Consider the following 25,638-nt stretch of genomic DNA (forward strand, 5'->3'; position numbering starts at 1 on the left):
TATAGATGCTCGCTACTTTACAGTTTTGTTTCGGCCTGGTCTAATTGGCAAGTTGTAATCTGATCATGTGACCCAATACTTCGCAAATAATTTCTGCAGCACTTTTCGATTATCACAAGTGACCAACAGGCTCATCATGACTATCAGACAATGATATGTACTCCTTCAAGCTAAGGCTAAAAAATTAAACGAATTTTTACGGTAAGTTATAGGATATCAGTGCTAAAAGTGACAGCATTACGATGACGATAAAACAGACGCGTAAGAACAATAGACATAGTTTTATTCAATGAGTGAAGTATATTTGTGAAAAGATTTCGACGAATAAGGTTGCAAGAAAGTGTAAACAGAAACTATCTCTCACAACTACATCACATTTGAGCCGTTTTGGAAAGGGAATCCAAACTACGGCAGTCTCATGTGGCTGCGATTTTCTGTTCGTTTTTGAGCTTTTAACAGCTTGTAATCACCTTTCCACATATTTTGCATCTACAACACAACAGAGTAAGACATGGTGAATCTTTTCATATCAAATAACGGTAATGTGAATGTTGTTGCAAGTCAACCTTTAAACTCTTCCAAGTTGGAATTAATTTTCCAAAACAATTCAAGTCGAGATGGCCATATATAATTTTTTGTAACTTGAAAAGTAATTGATATTTTTTTAAACTGAAAACTGCATTTTCTGCAGCCCAAAATCTCCTTTCTAGTGATATGTAAAATAGCTATCTTTACTAAATTCTTCCATTCCACAATGAGAAAAAATGGTTTAACCCTTTCAGTGCCACCCATGTACAAATTTAGCTATCGACCTAATGCCAGCCATTTTACCAAAAAATGCCGATATCGCTCCATGATATGTATATAATATTTTTTCAATCTCAAACTCTATCTAGATCATTTTTTGTAACATATTTTATTTTTCCAACATGTTAACTAACACTGCTATGCAAAAAATTTAATGTATCTATACTTTGTGCGATGATAAAGCTATGTGAATCAATCGTTACGAAGCTAAGACCACCCTCCACAATATTCTTAACGCTTACAAAACTATTACTTCTACCACTATCAGAGTCACTGCTGCTACTTTAATTATCTGTGTCATCACGAAAATCTAAATCTGAATTGGCTTAAACGTCAGCGACATGAGTAATTACCTGTTTTCTGACTCGTGCGGTACTTAACAAAACTTACACAAAAATTGTCCATTTTTAGGTTAGTAGTTCTCAAACAAAAGTTTAAAATTGCTCCGTTAATTTAGTCTAATTCTATAGAGAAATCTTCGGACAATGATGTCAATATCATGAAAGTCATAAAGACCGTGGGTTATGCTGTCAACGAATAATAAAATGAAGTTACTAAGCCATTGCTGGGAAAGTCGCAATTATGGGCCTACGGCACTCGACCATAGAAAACGTATTTATGCGTCTATGGCATCGAAAGGGTTAAAGAAATAATTTTTAAATAACCCCTAAAATGCAGGAGATTATTGGCTATAACAAAAAAAATAATGTGACTCATGTTCTATGACCTCTCATGTTAGCCAAGTACTTCATAGTGAGCACTGAAACCTTGTCGTCATAGTAGCTTTATTATTTTGCACTACAGAGGACATGTTTCCATCAAGCACCACGAGGAGTTATGAGTAGGATTGTAGAAGTTGTGTGATCAATGTCTTTTGTATTATTTGAAACTTAGACTGGAGAGGTTCTTTGTAAAGGCGTGGTCACACGAGCACCGAACCGACGTAGGATCGGTTCGGTTCGGAGGCTGGTTCGGTTCGTGGCACATGTCACACGGCCACCGAAGTAACTTCGCTTCCTAGATACCATACGTATAGAGACAGGACACGGTTTCATTAGTAGTTGTTATGTATTTGAGTTAAATATTTCTATTGTAAACAAAAAAACTTTGAGGAACAATTATAAATTATAATTACACAGCAGATTTATCAGAAGATCGTTCGGCTGCTCAAAGTAAATCACTCGATACAAATATTTTGCTAACCCTTCCCATCAACATAATTATATTTTTTTTATTAACATATGAATGTTTTTCTATGCTGAGTACATAACAAACAAAAACAGTCTTTATCATATTACTGTGGTTTTACATAAATAAATCAGTCAACGATAGTTCATCAGGATGAATATGACACATTACTTATATTCTACACGAAAGAAAATCACAACCATTCCCCTACATTCATGCAAAACTTAAGTGCAACATCTTACATTTATGCAACCCAATCACAAGTCCGGGTGAACCTTGTCGTAAATTGCTTCATGTTGTTTATTTAACGAAATACAAGTATCGTCCCATTTCTTTTTTAACTTTACTCACACGCACGTAAGAAGAAATGTGACGCGTGCTCGCTAGAATTCTAGAATTTTAACCAGCCAATAAGAGCAAGGGTTCGGCACGAAATTTCGAGCAGTACCGAAATAGTTCGTTTCGGCCAGAAATGTCCTCAGCCGAACATTTTAGAGCTGAAAACGACGTCGTTTTGCGTCATTTAGTTCGGTTCGGTGCCCGTGTGACCACGGCTTAAGTTTGTACAAAACAAGTGTTGACTTGGGCTGATTCTAAGCTATTTAAAAATTTTGTTTCTAGACCTGATACTTACTGAGAAACATCTAAAACCTAAGGAGCCTGTAAAAACGATTGTTAGGTAAAGGTAACATATCCGTCAAATCGGTTGATTAAAGAGTTTGCAAAAATGCTTTCGACTGGTCGCAGCAAAATCAGAAACTCCTGATTGAAACTTGATTGTGTTACTCAGTTTATAGTAATAAGAAACAATAAACCAGATACTTGGCTCTGGCAATTTAATCTTCTTTTTTGATTGCCGATTGTGCAAAAATAATAAAACCACTTATTTGCTAGTGATGCCAATAAAACCAGTTGGTTGGTAGTGGTTGCCATGCAACAAGCAAATGAACTCCGCAATGTCAGAAACCCATTGCGGAGTTCATTTGCTGGTTTCATGGGGAATTAGCAACAAGCAAATGAACTTGTCGCTAATTCCGCGTGCGACAAGAACTAGCAACAAGGGTACGGCTTGCCGACTTAAGATACGAGTTAAGATGTGATATCAGCAGGAGCGTTGTTATGGCTACATACTTTGCTTGGACATCCACAGAGTGAGACTTGCTCTTAGTTGCTGTTGTTGTGCTCGTTGCCATTGCTTCAGCAGATGACATCGGCTAAAACGATGGAACTGCAGAAATTGCTTTCATAAAAACACCTTAAGGCAGGTGACATATAATCAAACAGTTACACGCCATTTATTACAACTCAAAACAGATGTAATACGCTTTACAGAAGGTACTGCATATACGAGTAATGTGAGAAGCTTAAGGAGCAGAACAAAGAATATATGAAAATCAAATGCTGATTTGAGTTTCATATATTTGGTATTCTTATGCTTGGTGACATGATGAACCTAAAAGACTCTCCTTTCTGATTCTAACTCAATGATTGATACATGTCATGATTAATCAGCATGAACCATGTCTAATTGTATTGTATTATATTGTATTATATTATATTGTATTATATAGTATTATATTGTATGATATAGTATTATATTGTATTATATAGTATTATATTGTATTATATAGTATTATATAGTAGGCTATTATATAGTATTATATTGTATTATATAGTATTATATTGTATTATATAGTATTATATAGTATTATATTGTATTATATAGTATTATATTGTATTATATAGTATTATATTGTATTATATAGTATTACATTGTATTATATAGTATTATATTGTATTATATAGTATTATATAGTATTATATTGTATTATATAGTATTATATTGTATTATATTGTTTAGATAACAAAACAATTGAAGGTTTTTGATAACTTCACTGAAAAAGGCTAAGCTGAAAAAATAAGCTAAGGAACCTTTAAGATAAGAATACAACTTGCTATAAACGATTCAGTTAGTTTTAATTTGAATACAATCGGAAATCGCTATTGCATTACTTTAAAAAGTGTCGTCTGAAATATCAAGCTGGGTGATATTCTAGCGCAGACCAAAGTAATTGAAACGATGGAGGATTGAGATCCTTGAGAAAGCTGAGAATTGCAATTGGTTTTATAGCGCGGAAAAAGTGGATGACAAAGGTATAGCCACAAATTTAGTCACAGCACTTAAGCAACATACAGGCATACAATTTGTCAATGCATGGCGAACGGTGTACATATACAGGGCTCTATTGTACAAATACATATGTGATGGTGAATTCAAATCTTATAATTTCTACCACTTAAGTTCCGGTATGTAATGTTATTATGTCAACCATCACTAAGCTATTTTCGCTTTTTTGTTATTTTAAACTGACTGCCTCGAGAGCAGCGCATCTAAATGGGCTACTTTCATATTAATGAATAGTTGCAACAATAAAAAGAAGCAGCAACGAAATGCCAATAAAAAGAAGCTCTCCGTGACGGGGAATCGAACCCCGGTCTCCCGCGTGACAGGCGGGGATACTTACCACTATACTATCACGGATTCGCTGAAATTGGCTAACTGTAACAAGGTTATAACAATCCCCTTAATAATTCACCGGCTAGTCGGCAACGTTGACACGAGAACCAATTATCGCCGAATAAACCTGTGTAGCCGCATGTAGCCACACATGCGAATATTGGACATTAAATCTCACAAAACCTATGTGAAACCTACCGTATATGGTGATATAGTGATGAAATATTAGAACGCAACAAGACAAACTCACAGCTGACTTTAATTACTAGTAATGAATCGCAGTGGTTGCCATCTTGCAACTCGACTATAGTAGGTACACTTCAGTAGATTACGAACCATATGATAGTTCATAATCTACTTGATGGTTAACTGACAACACAACTTTTTATTAAATTAACAGTAGCAGATAAAACAGCAAACGAGAGTTTGAATTATACTTTTTGGGTAATTTTGACCAGATACCAGGTATTATCAACATTTTGAAAGCATGAACATTGACAGAAAGGTTAGTGATCTTTGTAAAATATCAACTGGAAACAGATGCAATGCTACGTAGTAACATTAAAATCACTCGTCTTCGGAGCTAGACCAACTAAATTGTCTAGAACCATATTCATAATAATTATTAAACAGATGACTTGTGAAAATAGCTAATTTTTATAGAAAATTATTTAAAATTTCCAATTTGTGTGAAGGAGGAATTTCTGGCAAGCGCGCTCAACAGGAAGTACACACAAGCTGATTGGTGTAATTCTCTAACAGCTCAACTACGGCGCAAACCTTTTCAGTCATTGTGGAATCTGCTTTGACTTTGCATTATCATTGTCTACCATGTTGGGGGACCAAAACATACATTGTGACGACTAGACGGAGACTGACATATTTTCAGGTAATGAAATTTCCGTATAGTTTGAGCACAATTTTATATATTTTAATTTACGTGTAGAGTTCTGATCACAAGATTTAGCCAGTCTAATAGAGAATTTCTTTTTCTAACCTGTCAATGACCTTTGGTTATTTTCTCTTTTCATCTGAACTTTTTAACTTAGCTAATGATTCCATAATTTTTAACATTTTAGGCAGAATTGTCTTCCATTTTAGTATCCATAAGTTGTTGCAGTAAAGTTTCAACTCAGACACAACTGTAACGCTAAGTTCAGCTTCTAGTAGTAAAACAGGTATAATTTAATAGAATATAATAGAATTTCAATATTTACATAATGAGGTTACAGACTGTGTCAGCTTTTCAGTTTTTCTCATTCAAATGCACATGATGAGTTTCGCAGCTGTTTGGGAGCCCAGTGAACACCCCCCTCCCTAGCAGCGTAAGTGGATAACCAAAGGAGGTATAAACATGTAAGAGGTATGTTGAAATAGGCTACACCTCTGTACCACTAAATTGAAGGAACGGTGCCATGTGAGTCCATTTAACAAAATAAAACACTTCTGCCATACCTAAAGATGCTGTAAGGTTAAAGGTCATGCATGGCTGACTACCTGAGCCATAGACATGTAGTCGCTACATAGATTTGGCAAGCGGCCTTTGACTAGCAAACAATTCATTATCTAATAACTTTATATCACATATATGCTCATGTATCTGTACCCATTGACTTGGTCAACATAAGATGGCAAATTACTGATTAATGGCTTTGTAAACACTTAGCAGACCAACGGCTTCACTTATTGAACACGATGAATAGGTTGGACACTCCCTCAGAGCCGCCCGGATAGCTCAGTCGGTAGAGCATCAGACTTTTAATCTGAGGGTCCAGGGTTCGAGTCCCTGTTCGGGCGAAGCTTAGTTTTTTGTGAGTAACATCACATTTTAAAATTTGACAAATATTACATGCAAGAAATCTTTTATCGATAAAAGCTACTTTAACAGAATACAGTTCTTACTTACAATCACCCCTTTTAAATCCTTGAGTAATTTAGAATCATGTGTGAAACCAAAGTAACCAGATGTATGTCGGGACACTCGCATGCCGGGACACTCGCATGCCGGGACACTCGCATGTCGGGAAACTCGTATGTCGGAACACTCGCATGTCGGGACACTCGTATGTCGGAACACTCGTATGTCGGAACACTCGTATGTCGGAACACTCGTATGTCGGAACACTCGTATGTCGGAACACTCGTATGTCGGAACACTCGTATGTTGTGGTATGACTGCTCTATCAGAAAAACTCTATTCCCACATCCCATCAGTAGAAACTAGTCAGACCTGTGCATGTCTGGAATTGGCTGGTCTGAGAATACAGACTTTTACATATACTGAGGTTTCTACATGGCTTAATACACAAACCTACCTGAATAATAGCCATAGAGTCTGAGATTGCGTCAGCTGCTGCCATCTTACCCCTTCCAAGATCTTTTGGAGATGTGCTTTCGCTAGCAAGCGGCTTCGCGAACAGGGAAGCGTCTTCAGAGGAAGCATGTTCTATGACTATCTTGCTGATCTCATTGGTCGAAGTAAAAACGGGTGGAGCTATATTGCTGAAAATAATGTTTAAAATATACCATACCGACAATTTTATTGTACAATCTGCAGTTTTACTAATACAGTAGGTATGACCTGTCACCATGGTACCTGCAACCATGGTACCTGCAACCATGGTACCTGTCACCATGGTACCTGTCACCATGGTACCTGTCACCATGGTACCTGTCACCATGGTACCTGTCACCATGGTACCTGTCACCATGGTACCATGATGGTGGGATATTAGGAAAGTTTGAGTTGTTTAAAAACAATTCATTATTTCTAGGTTTCAGCAAGGACCAGTTGCACAGATATAGAAACTGGATTAATAGGGGGTCAATAAGAAGTAACAGGATCACCTTTGTCGAGCACACTATTTAGACCACACTATACATCTAGGTATTATAGACGGGGAAAACAATTTTTCCTAAGAGAGCAGGAAAGTCCAAGAGTAGGTCGAAAAAAAGCACGAAACAAATAGAGAAAAATACTAATAAGTGAGATAAAATTAAAATATTGGAACTATATTGAGAATTATATAATTATTTTTTATGATTGTCAACAATTTGGTTCATGCATACAGTTTATTGCCAGGAATAAGATGCTGTTGCAAAATACTTTTCTAGACAGAATTTTGAGTGAAATTCTGAATGGATCATTAAGTTAGACAAATTGAACCAGTCTTTGAGTTCCTTTTGGGCTGAGACTTTATTAATGAGTGATATGTTTCACTCTATAGGCCAGCTTAATTTGTGTGAAAATGAAATATCATTTATCCAGGGCCAAATAGGCTAGTTAGAAATGCTAACCTACTCGTCACAATAGATGGAAGTAGTTTTAGATATAATGATATTTACTCAACAACTGATACTGAACTCATATAAAACTGGTAAAACTTTCTCATTTGCAACTCAACTTTCATCGTGTCAAGTATAGCCGGTTATTGAATATACCATAGCTATGTCAGTACAAGCCAGACCAGTGGATAGCATTTGGGCACAATATGAAAAGGTCAGCGATGAGGATGGCAAAACAGCTGGTGTGATTTGTACCTCACCTGCCGCGGTTAAGAGAGAGTTTTTAGCAATTTAGCAGTTTTTCATCCCAGTTAGTTCAATATTTAAGTTGTGTTTTTCGATACTTGAATGTAATTTAAAAAATAATATTTTACCATGTATATATCTATTGTACATTGTACATTGTATATATTACACTATACGCATATTATTACTGGAAATAAAGTTACAAAATTGTTTTATAAATCAGTTTTTAATATATTCAAGTTAGCAAACTACAGTTCATGATTTTTTGCAAACTGGAAATATTCATACTTTTCCCACATTTTCCCACTTAACACCTTATCCCCAGGAAGGTAAATACCACCCGTATTTATTGCACTGAGAAAAATGTGCCAACCATGATTTTGGGCAGATGATTAGAGACATACCCCAGGGCTGGAGGTGGTGAAAGAAATATGGGAGTGATTCTTCGGCGACCATCTTTAGTTCTGGTTTCTATTTGCTTGGATGGAGTCTGGAAGCACAAACACTTGTTGTCATGTACTTCAAACACCTGTTGTCGTCTATCAAACACCTGTTGTCATCTGTCAAACACCTGTTGCCATCTGTCAAACACCTGCTGTCATCTACCTTAAACACCTGCTGTCATCTACCTCAAATACGTGCTGTCATCTGTCAAACCCTTGTTGTCATGTACTTCAAACATCTGTTGTCATCTGTCAAACACCTGTTGTCATCTACCTCAAACACCTGTTGTCATCTACCTCAAACACCTGCTGTCATCTACTTCAAAAACCTGCTGTCATCTACTTCAAACACCTGTTGTCATCTGCTTCAAACACCTATTGTCATCTGCTTCAAACACCTATTGTCATCTACTTAAAACACCGGTTGTCATCTACTTCAAACACCTGTTGTCATATACTTCAAACACTGGTTGTCATCTACTTCAAACACATGTTGTCATATACTTCAAACACCTGTTGTCATCTGCTTCAACCACCTGCTGTCATCTACTTCAACCACCTGCTGTGATCTACTTCAAACACACGCTGCCATTTACTTGAAACCCCTGCTGTCATCTACTTCAAACACCTGTTGTCATCTACTTCAAACACCTGTTGTCTTCTACTTCAAACACCTGTTGTCATCTACTTCAAACACCTGTTGTCATCTACCAAACACCTGTTGTCATCTATTTCAACGATTGTCTGCATGATTGTCTGTCCAAAGAATGACAACTTTGACCAATATGTGGCTCTAGCAACAGTGTGCATGCGTTACATGCACGCCATTGCTAGTTCACAAAAATTACAGTACAACACTCAAATGTGTTGCACTGTAATTACAGTACAACACTCAAGTGTGTTGCACTGTAATTACATTGTCGGTAGTTTATGAAAATTACAGTACTACACTACACAATACTAAAACTACACACTCACACACTCAGTGAGCGTTGTACTGTAATTTTCGTTAGTTATTATCACCGCTATTAAACATTTATGCAAATTTATTTTTGAGCAAACTAATTACGAAAAAATTATCGATATATTTTACATTCATTTTTTTGGTCATAACTCAGAAACTGTTTTTTTGAGCTTTATTAACCCAGAATAAAAAGTGATCAAATGAAAATTGCGCTAAATATCAGTCAGCTAGGGATGGCAACAGTGACAATAAAATTAAGCATATATCACAGCATACTCAAGTATGTAGATATTAGAGTAAAGTACAGTTGACTTTGTAAAGAAAGACAAAGGGCAAGGGCGGCATAATGTGGTTTTAGCAGGCTTAGTACAAAAACGTTTCTGAGTGGAGAGTAGCTAATTAATTACCCATCATATCGGTACATACAGATAAACGAGAAGAAACAATTATCTGCATGCGTTGAGTCAATAAAAATATGTTTACAGCCCATCCTGAGCGTAGTTTTACTATGCAAAATATTCTATCATTTATTGCAACTTAGTGTTAGCAATGACCGGTCGCGATAGACGCATTACAGCTACAAATTTTCTTTAATCTGAGATCTCTGGACTCTAGGTGATTTTCATTGAACAGTAGCACTGCTGAAAATGATTAGTTTTATTTTTATTAGTAATAATAAAGCTGCAAACTGTAATAATATTGATAATAATAATAATATTGATAAATTTCTGACTCAGACACGCTCACGGTCGTAGCGAAAACTGTCGACAAAATAACCGAGTTCATCCTGCAACACATTTGTAGTATTTTTTAAGACAGCAGCTGATGTAAAATTTTATGCTAATTAATTTCGTATAAAAACAGTTTTTGTATACCGTGTGGTTCAAATGTTATGACGATCTATATGCGCCCTTGTCAAATTTCAGATTTTACCGAATGTGTAATTTCGTCCCGATAAAGAAATTTATTTGGTAGTGAAAAAATTAAGACACATCACTGCAGCGTTTACAGCTCACAGAAACAATATATTATAAGAATACATACATTTGCACTCATGTTGGATTCACTCGCCTTCCCAGAATCCTTTTCAGGAGTACACTGCAAAGTAAAAGTGTAAAAGCTCTACTTGATCAACCAGGTAATAAGAACAGAAAAAGCACATGCATGCCATTGCCATTTGATAGCTTAATATGTTGACCTACAATAAGGTACTGGGCTGATCGGAGTATCATGACACCTGCTGAAGCTTGTCAATTGAAAGCTGTGAGCGGATACCTGCTGCTAGTGCGAGGATGTGAGTAAATGATGTAATGCATAATTAAAGAGATTAGAGTGGGTATAGAGACAAAGCTTGTCGCTTGCAAAGGAAACAGAAAATATTCAATGGAAACAACTTCTGAAGCGGCTCTATGAATAATACCCAAATTGGCATAATAATACTCAAATAGTCTAGGCATGGCACGCACTATGTTACCATGGCAATAGTCTAGGCATGGCACACACTATGTTTCCATGGCAATAGTCTAGGCATGGCACACACTATGTTTCCATGGCAATAGTCTAGGCATGGCGCACACTATGTTGCCATGGCAATAGTCTAGGCATAGCCCACACTATGTTTCCATGGCAATAATCTAAGCATGGCACCAGTATGTTACCATGGCAATAGTCTAAGCATGGCACCAGTATGTTACCATGGCAATAGTCTAGGAATGGCATGCACTATGTTACCATGGCAATAGTCTAGGCATGGCACACACTATGTTACCATGGCAATAGTCTAAATTTGTATTGAATGTTTCATGCTTGCAAAAGATGAAAATGCCACTTGCGAATGATGTGCGAAAAAAATCCGTGCATGCGATTCCATTTTAAACGTTTTCCACACTTTCATCATTCCTATTTCAAAAGTCTGCCGCTAAGAGAGACATGAATGCGTCCCTCTGACCTCTGCGCAAAATTCCTTCCTTTTCAACAAAGCGACCGCCTTAATCCACAACATGCGCATGTCCACCGAAACATTTATCCACGTGCGCACAACTCCAAACCCGCATCAACCGCACCTTAGAAACATAGTGATAGATAATTATGAACCTCCAAAAATTGTAGCTCAAACCTTAGAAAGAGCTTGGACTATTAAGAATTGACTTACATATCCATTCACCAGAGGCTTCTTTGGGGTTGGCAGATTAGTTGATGTATTTGTCGTCCCTCCATTAGATATAGCGCTAGAGTTGTGCTGGTGCAGCTTTAGTAGCTCTGCATTCTCTATAATCTGAGTAGACGCCGTTCCATTGGCCATCGTAGACTTTCCATATCGACTGCAGAGAACCTTGTCCTACAGAAAAGATGAACAAGTTCTGTCAAATCACAGACACAGGAAAAACCTGCGAATAAAAAAAACTGTAAAACATTGAAGCTATTATCTGCAGACTCTAATCGCTTGGATGAGATCCACAGCTGCCAAAGCACCTGCTGAGTACTGCCAATGACTATAATCAGCCTCTGATAATGCTGAAGGTTACTAGTCTTATTCACCTCCTGTGGCTCTAGTCCTGGTGTAATGAAAAAAATCAGATTTGAATCTTCATATAAAGTTTTTTGTTAATCTTTTCATGTTTAGTTTAATATCTTGTCTATATTTATAAGCATGTTATTATTTATGTTTCAACAAACCCACAAAGGAAGGTCAAACAGGGTTTGACGACTCACACAAGTAAAATATGCAACACACTAGTGATTCAGGGAACACATATGATGATATTGAAGAGCCCGATCCATTGAATTATTCACACAGTTTATTAACAGGTAAACGTTGGAATACTCCCCTTTGAGTTTTGTAGTTTGAGCTCAATGTATGAAGCCTAGTTTTTCTCTCTCTCTTTTACCATATAAGCTCTAAACTTTGGTGTCCCCATCATGTACTTTAACCATAGTTTTCATTGGTCACTCGCTCAATTTTAAACCTTTCGCATGTTTTCCTTGTCATACAAAACTATTTAATCATATTAGAGGTTATTTGGTGACTTGTTATAGAAATACAGGAATTGGAAAACTGAAGTTCAACGTTGTTATCTTCATGGCACCGAGGAAACTAAATGTTTCAGGTATTTGTTGCATGGCCTTCTGCTAGTTAGCACTAACGATCAACCATAAAATTAGCACAAATCAATAGAGATACTAATGAGAAAAATACTGTAGGAAAGAAACCATATGAGAATCATTTTAGGTACGGGTAAGTAGCACCTTTTCAGGATCCATTTAATCAGCCTTCGGAAACTGAAATGTGTATTTATAATAAAGTAACTAACTTTCTTCGAGTCAAAGTTTGTTACGCTGTTGACTCGATTAGGATGATGCTCAAGAGTCTTCACATCAATTCAAGAACATAACATGCGCTTCACTTGATGAGATGATGTTCTGCCTAACCAGGGGTACGCTAGTAATACGCTAGTAGTACCCTTGTGATACGCAAGGGGTGTGCTAGTGATACGCTAGTGGTACGCTAGTGATACGCTAGTGGTACGCTAGTGATACGCTAGTGATACGCTAGTGAAAACGAGGCTATATAAAAAAATTATTAAATTATTAGAACGCAGCAAAAATCAAATATATGATTGGCTATAATTGGCTAACAGCTAAAAAAAATAGTTACATACCACTTGCTATTGCATCAGGGCAATAAATAATATGTAGTAAATAACCTGTTCCTCGTCAGTAAGGGCAGTTCCAATCTCCTCCTTAGTGAACTCAACAAAGGCCACCGTGCCATCTGACGAGCACATAAAAAGTTGTGTGCCCTTGCAGTTCCTGTAATACAGAAATCCATAAGTAATAAGCCTTACCATTGTAGGTGAAAAAGGATGAAATGAAAAAGAACAAGTGAGAATCAATGAGAGAGGAAACACAAAGCGAGGGTAGAAACACTGTAAAAAAATTAAAATAATAAGATTATAGCGAAACACCGCGAAACAACGTGCAGAGAAAAAGGTGAAGAAAACCGTGAACATGAAGCCAACTCTCAGAGAATTTCTAAGTTTGCAAATCAAGAAATTATGAAATTCTTATTCTAAAAATAAAACGAAGAAATGAATAAGTAGGACATACCAGGCCAGGTCAATGACAGAATTGTTGAAGAGGTCATGCAGCACCACTAGAGGTCTCCTCAGGGAAGTCAGCTACGGAAAAAATGAGTCATCACTGATACGATGAACAAGTCTTCCATTCCTACATCACACAAGCTTATCAAGCATGAGATACAGTACAAGCAAATACAATGAGGCTAGAAATATTATACAAAGTTGTTGTAGAATCCATCTTTAGTTATCAAAGTTTTCTGAGCTCATTACGTCTGACAACTTACGTCTGGCACCTTACGTCTGGCACATTACGTCTAGCACCTTACGCCTGACGCATTACGTCTGGCACATTACGTCTGGCGCCTTACGTCTGACGCCATACGTCTGGCGCCTTACGTCTGGCATCTTACGTCTGACGCCTTACGTCTGGCGCCTTACGTCTGGCAATTGCTTTAACACTTTGAAGCTTTAAATATACAAGCAAGTTCCCTGATGCAAGACAGTACTAACAACTTTCAATCGATTGTGAAAGCACTTGGAACAGCACAAAACTTTTGAACTAAACGTAATTTTGAATCTTCAAACTGTAAAACTCGATGAAAAAAAAAAACAGAAATCAAATAGAGTCAAGTCTTGTCTCACAATCTTGTGAAGAATTAATGTTTTAGGGGTACCGTATGTCCCCGCGTATGTCCCCGCATATGAGCCGACCCTAGAAGAACAGTCCTAAAATCAAAAAATTTATAAGAATTTACATATAAGCCAACTCTATAAATCGTAACAGACTATGCATACCTATCAAAGCAAAAGGTTGCGGAAATGAAGCAACTTTTGCAGGCTTAGTACAAAATGTTTGATTGGTGAGTAGTTAGTTGTATAATTAGCCTATCGTGTCTCCGCTTCATTAAAAAAAACGATCATCTGTTTGCGTTGAGCCAATGGAAAACGTGTTTGCATCTCATGCTGACCTTAGTTTAGCTTAGCATAAACACATTTTATAGCTATATCTTCTTCACAATGATCTGATGCATTACAACTTCGTGGGTTTCAGAATTGTAGATCAATGAACTTTTGAAGATTAAGCGATACTAGTAGTGACAGTGAGTATTCATTTTTAGCAGTAATAATAATACCGTAAGCTACAGAGATAGTGGTGACTCGTCTGACTCGGAACATGCTTAACTTGTCAACCACGATGGTATGAAGAGGACAAAGAGTGGGCGATCTCATTCGACAACACATTTGTGGCCTTTTTATGGCATCAAGTGATGTAAAATTTTATGCTAATTAATTTGGTCAGATATTATGACAACTTATTGTGCCAACGTCCAATATTTGGTTTTACTGAATATTTAATTGTTTCGGTAAAAAACTTATTTGGTAGCGAAAGAGATGATATTTAAAAAGTTGATTAAAACAGCAACTATTGTTGTTTAAATTTTATTAATAAAATTGAGTTAATAGAGATTCGAGTCGGAATTGCTGAAATTAAGTTAGCCTACTGGCATTTCGTTTGCTTTCAGTCAGAGTTACACGCATATAAGCTGGGCCCTTTGGTTTGGTATACAAAATGTTGGTGTGTTCTAGAATACTATATCCATATTACATCTATAGTATAGTATATCCATGCGTATATACTACATGCGTATATGCGAGGATATACGGTAACTGAGGAAACAATGAATACAGTAGACCGAGTCTAATAGAGTGGGTATATTTGTTGAATAAAAAACAAACAGTTATAGTGTAAAGCTCTTGTTGCTGAAAAGAGGCTCTTGTTGCTGAAAAGAGGAAGCTTTTGTTGCTGAAAAGAGGAAGCTCTTGTTGCTGAAAAGAGGAAGCTCTTGTTGCTGAAAAGAGGAAGCTTTTGTTGCTGAAAAGAGGAAGCTTTTGTTGCTGAAAATAGGAAGCTCTTGTTGCTGAAAAGAGGAAGCTTTTGTTGCTGAAAAGAGGAAGCTTTTGTTGCTGAAAAGAGGAAGCTCTTGTTGCTGAAAAGAGGAAGCTCTTGTTGCTGAAAAGAGGAAGCTTTTGTTGCTGAAAAGAGGAAGCTCTTGTTGCTGAAAAGAGGAAGCTCTTGTTGCTGAAAAGAGGAAGCTCTTGTTGCTGAAAAGAGGAAGCTTTTGTTGCTGAAAAGAGGAAGCTCTTGTTGCTGAAAAGAGGAAGCTCTTGTTGCTGAAAAGAGGAAGCTTTTGTTGCTGAAAAGAGGAAGCTCTTGTTGCTGAAAAGAGGAAGCTCTTGTTGCTGAAAAGAGGAAGCTTTTGTTGCTGAAAAGAGGAAGCTTTTGTTGCTGAAAAGAGGAAGCTCTTGTTGCTGAAAAGAGGAAGCTTTTGTTGCTGAAAAGAGGAAGCTCTTGTTGCTGAAAAGAGGAAGCTCTTGTTGCTGAAAAGAGGAGGCTTTTGTTGCTGAAAAGAGGAAGCTTTTGTTGCTGAAAAGAGGAAGCTTTTGTTGCTGAAAAGAGGAAGCTCTTGTTGCTGAAAAGAGGAAGCCTTTGTTGCTGAAAAGAGGCTCTTGGTGCTTTTTAGCTTTGTCTAATTTGATCCGTCATTATAGAGAATTTCAATCCGTCTGCCATTAGAAACCAATATTCTATCAGCAGCCATTTTTCCTTTCTCTGCTGATTAGAAGTGGCCACGGTATTTTGACGATATCTCAAGAACTAATCATCGAATCAACTTAAAACTTTGGAATTATACTGAAAATGAAAACGTAATACTCACATAATCTTTTTTGGAATTATTCTTAAACTAGAAGTATGAAAATAAAACAAGGCGAAACTATGCGATTGAGTTTACTTGGGTGCATAATCAGGGAAAACAATTCCCCAATTATCTCAGGCTCAGGCTGCAATATGCAGCAACAAGTACTCAAGTAGTCATGCCTATACTTAAAAATTGTGATTGCACTCCTCAGCGAGCGTAGAATCGATAAGACAAGTAAACCAGTAATCACTCACCCATATGGAACAAGAGCTGTCTCGACTACCGACAGCGCAGCAACAATACTTCACAAATTCCTCTCTTCTCTTTTTCATGACTCGCCTTTTGAGAAGTTTGGGATTGAATTTCTATATCAAAAACAACAAAATAACAACAATATATTTATGTGGATATATTTTATCTGCATAAATATCGACAGCCGATAGTTGAGAATATCACAGTACAAATGCGGAGTGTATATAAGAATGACTAACAAACAATTTTAGCTCAAGAGTTTTGCGCTTGCGGTATTTTAAGATGAAAGTCTGGTCCACTGCATATTGACTAACTAGATGTTAAAACAGAAGCACTGAAGATGGTAAATACAACACAGGAGGGAGAGTGACAGTATAAAACAGAAGCAGTGAAAATGGTAAATACAACGCAGGAGGGAGAGTGACAGTATAAAACAGAAGCAGTGAAGATGATAAATACAACGGAGGAGGGAGGGTGCCAGTATAAAACAGAAGCACTGAAGATGGTAAATACAACACAGGAGGGAGGGTGACAGTATAAAACAGAAGCACTGAAGATGGTAAATACAATGGAGGAGAGAGGGTGCCAGTATAAAACAGAAGCAGTGAAGATGGTAAATACAACGCAGGAGGGAGGGTGACAGTAAAAAACAGAAGTACTGAAGATGGTAAATACAACACAGGAGGGAGGGTGACAGTATAAAACAGAAGCACTGAAGATGGTAAATACAATGGAGGAGGGAGGGTGACAGTATAATCAACTGTAGGAGTGTCTATGTTTGCTGAATAGTGAATTATACAAACTTGATCATTCCTTATAGTGGAAAAAACTTTTTTCCTATTTCTTTTTGGTCATCATTTTCACTTCGATTTTTTGACATCACAAAGTTGACCAAGAGAGTCTAGAAAATATTCTTGTACTTTTTCTACCCACTACATCTAAGGTAGTGAACAGCAAACTCCTTTAAAATTACTAAATTTTGCTGCAAAACTTTACTGATCTGACACACAGGCAGAACTTACTGTCTTTTACACTAACAATCTTTGTAAAAATGTTGTCTCAATCGTCATACATTTGTTTTCTTTTGACACAACTTTGAATTGTGGGAACAAAGAAAAGTCATTTGAGACCAGGTTTGGCAAGCAGGGTGGGTGAGAAGCTACAGGAGTGCCATGTTATGAAACACTCAGTAACATTGATGATCGTGTGTATGTTGCTACCTTTTTCATGGCATTTATTGCTGGGAAGTGAAGTCTGGGTGAGCCGGCAGAACCTATGAATCTACTACTCACACACAAATATGGACTTGCTACTACAGGTTAGTCTATATGCTACTACAGTTTAGTCTATATGCTACTACAGGTTAGTCTATATGCTACTACAGTATAGTCTATATGCTACCACAGTTTAGTCTATATGCTATTACAGGTTAGTCTATGTGCTAGTACAAGTTAGTTTATAAACTACTACAGTATAGTCTATATGCTACTACAGTTTAGTCTATATGCTACTACAGTTTAGTCTATATGCTACCGCAGTTTAGTCTATATGCTACAACAGTTTAGTCTATATGCTACTACAGGTTAGTCTATATATTACTACAGGTTAGTATATATGCTACTACAGGTTAGTCTATGTACTATTACAGGTTAGTCTATATGCTACTACAGGTTAGTCTATATGCTACTACAGGTTAGTCTATATACTATTTCAGGTTAGTCTATATGCTACTACAGTTTAGTCTATACGCTACTACAGGTTAGTCTATATGCTACAACAGGTTAGTCTATATACTACTACAGGTTAGTCTATATACTACTACAGGTTAGTCTATGTACTACTACAGTTTAGTCTATATGCTTTGGTTGAAAACTACTCCTAGATTATACTAATGCTTCAGGTTCTTTTATTTCACTCTTTGCCTGATTCTCAAGATTTGAATTGAACTTTCTCATGTTATTCCTCAACACTTGCCTTGGTGTACAAGCTACAAAACCCCTGCAGAAGGTGCCGGCACAACAAAGACCCCAAATCTGGTCTCGACATAATCTCCACTGAGACTCAGCATACACCCAAAGACCGATTTGGTTGCAGGATTTTGACACTATTTAACATCTTGACAATCAGTATGAAAATTTGAGCTGTAGTAGTTACTACTTTCAAATACTTATTAGGCCTGTTTGCCAGTGAACTCGCCTTTCCTGAGAAACTGATAGCTGTCATTCAGTGACCATAACTTTTAATAGGCCCTAGTAACACACATTTGAAAAAAAAATTATACTAACGTAAAACAGAATTTATTTTTTAGGGCTTATAATTAAAAATTAAGTCAGCAACAGAAATAAAAATAGAGAGAAATGCAAACAGGGAGGGCAGAACAAATCTTAGCTTATGTCATGGTAGATGTAAATATATTCCATGATTATACTAACAGCCACCATGTTACAGACACCTTAACACCTTTTGTAGTCTGGTTGTACTATAAGGAAATAAAAATGGTCCTCTTACGGTTCATCTTATGTTGAACCCTTGTCGTCTAAATGACCCACTGAAAAATGTATGTAAACTCATAAACTACGATTTGCTTAATAAATAGAAGACAAAATTTTAAAATCAAATGAATTTCAATAATACACAAGTGTAATTGCTAAAACACAAGAAAATTTAGAGAAAGATAGAAATGCCGCAAATCACAATTTTATTCTTTCCTCCAATGACGGTAATCATTTTATCATAATTTCTATGACCTTATTGGCTTCGTGCACCGCTTGTAAATAAAGTTCCTACTCATTCAAGCAAACTACTGCCTCAAAAGACTCAAACAATTGAAATATTTTATAAATTTATGCTCGACTCACGCAAGTCAACCCGTTTAGTCTTCAGGCATAGTAAAATGCAATGTGTCTAACTTATAGATGATAATACATACCACACAAGTGACAGCTTTCCGATGACCAACAAAGTCTACGCCAGTGTCCCAACCATCCCTTGATATTATCTGAGCGGTAGGACCCATGTTGTTCATCGCATGAGCTGACACCTGCTCCAACATGCCACAGTATAAATAGGCAAGATAAACATCGAGAGAACAAAATTGTGCAGTCACAAGCCAGATAACAAGTGAGTGAACAAGTAGCTCTAGGCTTGTTTCAAGTCAAGCTATATTTCACACCTTACCACCTTCCAGAAGACCATCCGCTGTATTTCACACTTTACCACCTTCCATGGTAGGGTCTGGCTATACGCACCAAAGAAATCCATCGTTTGCATTGTTGATGCACCATTTTGACGCCGAACATGCTAGGTCTACGCCGATAAAATAAAAACTAGGTATCTGTGGTTGCTTGAAATAGTTTATCATTATGATCTCAATTCAATTGTATTCAGTTTCAAGATAAAAAACTGAAGGAAAATTGGCTCTTGAACAACGATGACAACAGTGCTGCATATGAGCACCTATTTATACGCGGAGAAAGATATTCTGCCTTAACAGCTACGTGACAGCTACTATTATAAATTAGAATGTTTCATATAATATATTAGATAAATTTTTGATAATACAATATGCTACAATCCTCTTTTGTAGTTTTATGTATTTCACGAACCTAGAATATTTCTGTACTTGGCTATTTTTATTACGCATAGCGTTTTTTGTCTCGAGCAAAACACAGTAATATAATAAGTTGCACAAATGTTATTATAATCACAAATTTTAGATTATCTATATTAGACAGTAAATATCCATTTCTCATTGGTCGATTTATTTGTCAGCATAATGCATTGCTTAGTACAGTCGTGTGTGTGTGTGTCGCCATAACAAATATTTACACTAGGCATATGCGATGCATTTCATTGGCGTGTGTTGCCAGGCCTTTACCTAAAGATGGTTAAGCCAAGTCTTAAATATGCATGATAAAGATTTTCTTCATCACTAGTCAATTTGGCAATGTCGCATGAGCAACAATGAAGTCACCATAAATACTTGTATGATAGTTTACCGCAGCACCTTAGCTCAGAAAATTCACAGCATCAATAAAAAATATTAAAATATGTTTAAGAGGGAAACCATCGCTAACATACCAAATACGTTCCATCCGGACTCCAGCCTAATCTGAGAACATGAGTCGTACCGCTGGCTTCGTTAAATGGCTCAACAACGGTCTTCTCACGCGACCAATCCGAGGTTCTCCAAACTGCCAGAGTCTTGTCATCTGACTGGGAGGCGAGATACTTCCCGATGGGATCCCAGGTAACACCTTTTACCATACTTGTGTGCCCTTTGAGCACTTTCACCTGCTCTGTAATAAGGGGAAGCCACAAGTAGACAAGTAGCAGGCAGCTGCCAAAAACATTAAAATTCCATACTATTTCCGAGGGGGAAACTAGTCAAGTCCCCCCTCCGCAAAGACAATAATCCGAATAAACACACGGCTGTATATATAGCATCTGCTCAACAGCCATAAATGCATGAACAGTTTGACCAAGTGAATTAAAGACAGTAGAAAAAAGACATAATCATCCCATAAATTTTACGAATTTACTAATTTGAATTGCAGATGAACTGCACTTGCTTTGGCAAACACTCTACACAGGTAGGCTAATGTTATCTGAGATAAGATGACAGCTTACAATCTGAGGACAGTTTATATTCATTAAAGACAGAGAAATCCTTGTGAATCGCTCCAGACTACCGAATTAGATTCAAGCAACATTTTATTGATTTATTGCAAACTATAATTGCAACACGCATGACTTGACCAGCCAGATTAATGACCTCCTTAGCGATCAGCCAAATACAAACTCTGACAAGATTAGTCATGATGCTTTGTTGGTTTACAGACTTTCAAATACAACCAAACTGATACATGTACATACATGTACCTAAACCTATACATGTACCTACATGTACCTAAACCGATACATGTACATACATATATAGGTAAGGTGATACTAACCAGTAAAGTGATACTTACCAGTAAGGTGATACTACCAGTAAGGTGATACCACCAGTAAAGTGGTACTAACCAGTAAGGTGATACTAACCCGTAAGGTAATACTAACCAGTAAGGTGATACTAACCGGTAAGGTGATACTACCAGTAAGGTGGTACTAACCCGTAAGGTGATACTACCAGTAAGGTGATACTACCATTAGGGTGATACTAACCAGTAAGGTGATACTAACAGTAAGGTAATACTAACCAGTAAGGTGATACTAACCGGTAAGGTGATACTACCAGTAAGGTGGTACTAACCCGTAAGGTGATACTACCAGTAAGGTGATACTACCAGTAAGGTGATACTACCATTAGGGTGATACTAACCAGTAAGGTGATACTAACAGTAAGGTGATACTAACCAGTAAGGTGATACTAACCAGTAGGGTTATACTAACCAGGAAACTTGAGAGAATTCCATATGACTACAGTATTGTCCACACTGCAGGTAGCTAAAAACTTATCTTCTGGAGACCAGGCCAGGTCAAGAACATCTGCAAAAATATGAGATGACATCAAATCTAGACTGTTGCAAAATCTATGGTAGCTAAACTCCTCCCATCAAAGCACTTGCATTTTTTTTGTTATAGAATAAAAAAATGAACATTTACCTCCGGAATGACCTCGTAGGGTATGGATGCATCTCCATGTCTCAACATTGTCAACACCAAAAACTTTAGAGGAGCCACCAGCATACCTAGCCGACGACACATTGAACACAATGAAAGCACTCAACATACATAGCTAAAGTTAATATGTCAACTACGTAATTTATATAACACCAAGCTAGTCAGATGTGTAAACACTTGTCAAACAATATATAACTAGCTAGAAATGGGATATTTCAGCACATTGGTTCAAATTGACAAAAAACACATAATATCATCAGTGTAAATGTGCCATTATGAAAAAACAAAGTTGTGTACTGAACCTTCACATACAATCATACCTCAACATATGAGTTCCCCAACATGCGAGAAACTCGAGATACGAGCTGACTTTCTAGCAAATATCTTCCTTAACATACGAGTAATCTTTCAGTTATAAGCATACGAGCCGGTTCCCGATGGCCACTACACTATATGGCCAAGCATGCGAGAGGCTGCTTTCAAGAACAGCATCGCTCGCTCTTTTTCCTCGAATCAGTTTGAAAACAGTTTTCAACAGGTTGGCTAAAAGTTATAGTGAATGCGAGGCAAAAAGCGCTCAACCGGAAACAGATACTAAAAAAAATAGGATGATAAAATTAAAGTAAGTTTAGCAAAAGGTAAAGTTTAGTAAACTTAGCACCTAACTTGTGTGTTTAGTAAACTTAGCACCTAACTTGTGTGTTTAGTAAACTTAGCACCTAACTTGTGTGTTTAGTAAACTTAGCACCTAACTTGTGTGTTTAGTAAACTTAGCACCTAACTTGTGTGTTTAGTAAACTTAGCACCTAACTTGTGTGTTTAGTAAACTTAGCACCTAACTTGTGTGTTTAGTAAACTTAGCACCTAACTTGTGTGTTTAGTAAACTTAGCACCTAACTTGTGTGTTTAGTAAACTTAGCACCTAGCTTGTGTGTTTAGTAAACTTAGCACCTAACTTGTGTGTTTAGTAAACTTAGCACCTAACTTGTGTGTTTAGTAAACTTAGCACCTAACTTGTGTGTTTAGTAAACTTAGCACCTAACTTGTGTGTTTAGTAAACTTAGCACCTAACTTGTGTGTTTAGTAAACTTAGCACCTAACTTGTGTGTTTAGTAAACTTAGCACCTAACTTGTGTGTTTAGTAAACTTAGCACTTAACTTGTGTGTTTAGTAAACTTAGCACCTAACTTGTGTGTTTAGTAAACTTAGCACCTAACTTGTGTGTTTAGTAAACTTAGCACCTAACTTGTGTGTTTAGTAAACTTAGCACCTAACTTGTGTGTTTAGTAAACTTAGCACCTAACTTGTGTGTTTAGTAAACTTAGCACCTAACTTGTGTGTTTAGTAAACTTAGCACCTAACTTGTGTGTTTAGTAAGCTAGATTCATTTAAGTTGAATTCCAAGTTTCTATTACGTCGGGTCAGAAAAATTTAGTGTACCCGAAAGCATTGCTCCTAAGTCTCTCTTTCAGACTGCCGCTACCTACACCGTCTGTCCAGCAGGTAAAAACTTCATACAGTAGTGTACATAGTGATGTTACACTTTATTGCAGATCATAACAAATAAATAGGTAGTTGTTACCTTGTTAGCGAGGTACTGAATTACAACAATTAAAAATAAATTTTTTCCATCGCAATACCCTGTTTAGGTGGTGTTTTCATATAGGATAACGGAATAATTTGTACTTAATTATTTTACAGGTACATAAGAAATAATGCCTTGAGACTCGAGTAAATTGAGTTATGAGCTCAGTCCTAGAATGCATTAGGCTCGTATGTTGAGGTATGGCTGTAGTTTATTTAGCTTATGTTCTCAAGCTTGTCCAGAGTATAAGAAAAAGGAACAGTTTACCTCCAAATCATTACAAGCTTGTCATCTCCCGCAGAAGCAAGCCAGGTACCATTGTGACTCCAACGCACACAATTGACGCACGCAAAGTGGTTGTCCATCTGACAAAGCATTTTGGTTAATGAAGAATTTTTCTCATTGTCGGCACTAAGTAGTGGCAGAACACTCCATATTGTGATCCTGCCTGACGACTCACCTAAACAATTCCAATAACTCTGTCCTTATATGTAGGAGAGAACTTTAAACCCAATAAAATGAATTTAACATTTTATTGTATAATTTAATAACTACTATATCCCATTGTATAATTTATAATGAATTTAAATTTAAAATATCTCAGTGACCAAACTGATTGGCTGAAACTGAAACAGCATTTGAGAGTTAAAACCTGTTTTTTTTGGTAAAAATTAAATTAATTTAAATTGATAAATGTTTGACTTGAGTGACAAAACAGAGTATAGACTATGAATTACATATTTTACCTTCACAAATCTGGAGAGGTTTTGACGTAGGATGTGGGTTTTGATGGAGAAAAAACCTTTTGCACTCATCCATCAAAACCTTCAAAGCCCTAATAATAGCTAAAATACAATTGATATGTAGTGGCCAATCTGTAGGTAAAAATTTCATACATAGCTGAAGCCCGATTATTGCTTTAACATTGACAATTTTTTTCTGTACACTTCTTAGTGAAAATAACAAATAGCAAAACTTGCATGAAACTGAACCACTCTGCTGGAAAATTTATGCTAACCTTGTCCTGCTGTAACAAATCTGCTTCCATCAGGATGAACGTCAATAGAAAAAATAGGACAACCTGTAAGTAAGATTTGGACATTGAAAATATGTAAAAAAACGAGAGAATGACAACGAAACCAAGAAAAGAAACTTGTGGCATAGAGCCTATTGTCTATTAGAGAGAACTCACTCATATTGGCTCATATTTTTTCAACCTTCGTTTTTGTTTTTGCATTAAATATCAATCAAACAAAGAGTGAACAATGATGTTACCAGATATTCAAACTGCCGAAAGTCTTTTTAACATGACAAAAGATGACACAATGCAGACAAAAGTAAATTTATGGTAAACATAGCTAACATATAATGACAATCATAAAACAGTTTCTTAAAATGGAACAAATAAAGTTTGCATTGGGTAAAACGCAGGTGAAATAAAAAACAATCACGAGACCTGTACAATAGAATCAGCTACAGATCGACATATTATTTACAGTAAATTGTAAATTAATGGTTGGGCAAGTGATAAGGACAAGCTTTATGCTTCCTTAAAAGAAGACAATAAAACATCGAAATCAACATAAGATTTGGTTTCAGAAGTATTGCTTATCACGTTAATTATTGTAAAGGTTTGTAAGAGAATAACTACCTGTTCGGTCTACAACAATGTACAACTTACTGGGTGTATCAAAAATTACTCCATGCACAGAGTGTGGATATAGCTATAAGTTAGCACATACCATTGTGGGTCACCCAAGGAGGCTTCAAGATTTTCATAATAATGTTTTATTTACACCTGCATAACAAAACAAGTTTAAACGAGCAGTTCTAAAATCGCAGCAATTAATTTGGTAGAGAAAAAGTGGATTATGTTAATGGTAGGACAACTTTGCACGTTTATCGGCCTTGTCCACGGAATATTCCCAGAATAACTAAGGCGATTGT

The 25,638-nt window shown here is 36.7% G+C and overlaps 1 protein-coding gene and 2 non-coding genes across 3 annotated transcripts in view; 1 reads left to right on the plus strand and 2 right to left on the minus strand.

The window, feature by feature from the left end:
- Window positions 1-25,564, minus strand: part of LOC137389914 (protein HIRA-like) — a 38,225-nt gene extending 12,661 nt beyond the window's left edge. Inside the window, exons 1-15 of the mRNA XM_068076094.1 lie at window positions 25,434-25,564; window positions 24,710-24,772; window positions 23,959-24,151; window positions 22,089-22,174; window positions 21,876-21,971; window positions 20,562-20,779; window positions 19,411-19,521; window positions 16,484-16,594; window positions 13,559-13,629; window positions 13,156-13,261; window positions 11,604-11,789; window positions 10,496-10,549; window positions 8,449-8,534; window positions 6,829-7,015; window positions 3,127-3,209 (exon numbers count right to left, since the gene is read on the minus strand). Coding sequence (XP_067932195.1) covers window positions 3,127-3,209; window positions 6,829-7,015; window positions 8,449-8,534; window positions 10,496-10,549; window positions 11,604-11,789; window positions 13,156-13,261; window positions 13,559-13,629; window positions 16,484-16,594; window positions 19,411-19,521; window positions 20,562-20,779; window positions 21,876-21,971; window positions 22,089-22,174; window positions 23,959-24,151; window positions 24,710-24,772; window positions 25,434-25,470 — 1,688 coding nt within the window. The 5' untranslated portion in view covers window positions 25,471-25,564. The remainder of the gene's footprint in view (window positions 1-3,126; window positions 3,210-6,828; window positions 7,016-8,448; window positions 8,535-10,495; window positions 10,550-11,603; window positions 11,790-13,155; window positions 13,262-13,558; window positions 13,630-16,483; window positions 16,595-19,410; window positions 19,522-20,561; window positions 20,780-21,875; window positions 21,972-22,088; window positions 22,175-23,958; window positions 24,152-24,709; window positions 24,773-25,433) is intronic.
- Window positions 4,466-4,537, minus strand: Trnad-guc (transfer RNA aspartic acid (anticodon GUC)). Its single transcript has one exon. It is a non-coding gene; the product is annotated as a tRNA-Asp (tRNA).
- On the plus strand, window positions 6,238-6,310 carry Trnak-uuu (transfer RNA lysine (anticodon UUU)). The gene has a single exon. It is a non-coding gene; the product is annotated as a tRNA-Lys (tRNA).
- Window positions 25,565-25,638: the final 74 nt, after the last annotated feature.

The sequence above is a fragment of the Watersipora subatra genome, chromosome 3 (genome assembly GCF_963576615.1).
Source record: "Watersipora subatra chromosome 3, tzWatSuba1.1, whole genome shotgun sequence".
Lineage (NCBI taxonomy): Eukaryota > Metazoa > Bryozoa > Gymnolaemata > Cheilostomatida > Watersiporidae > Watersipora > Watersipora subatra.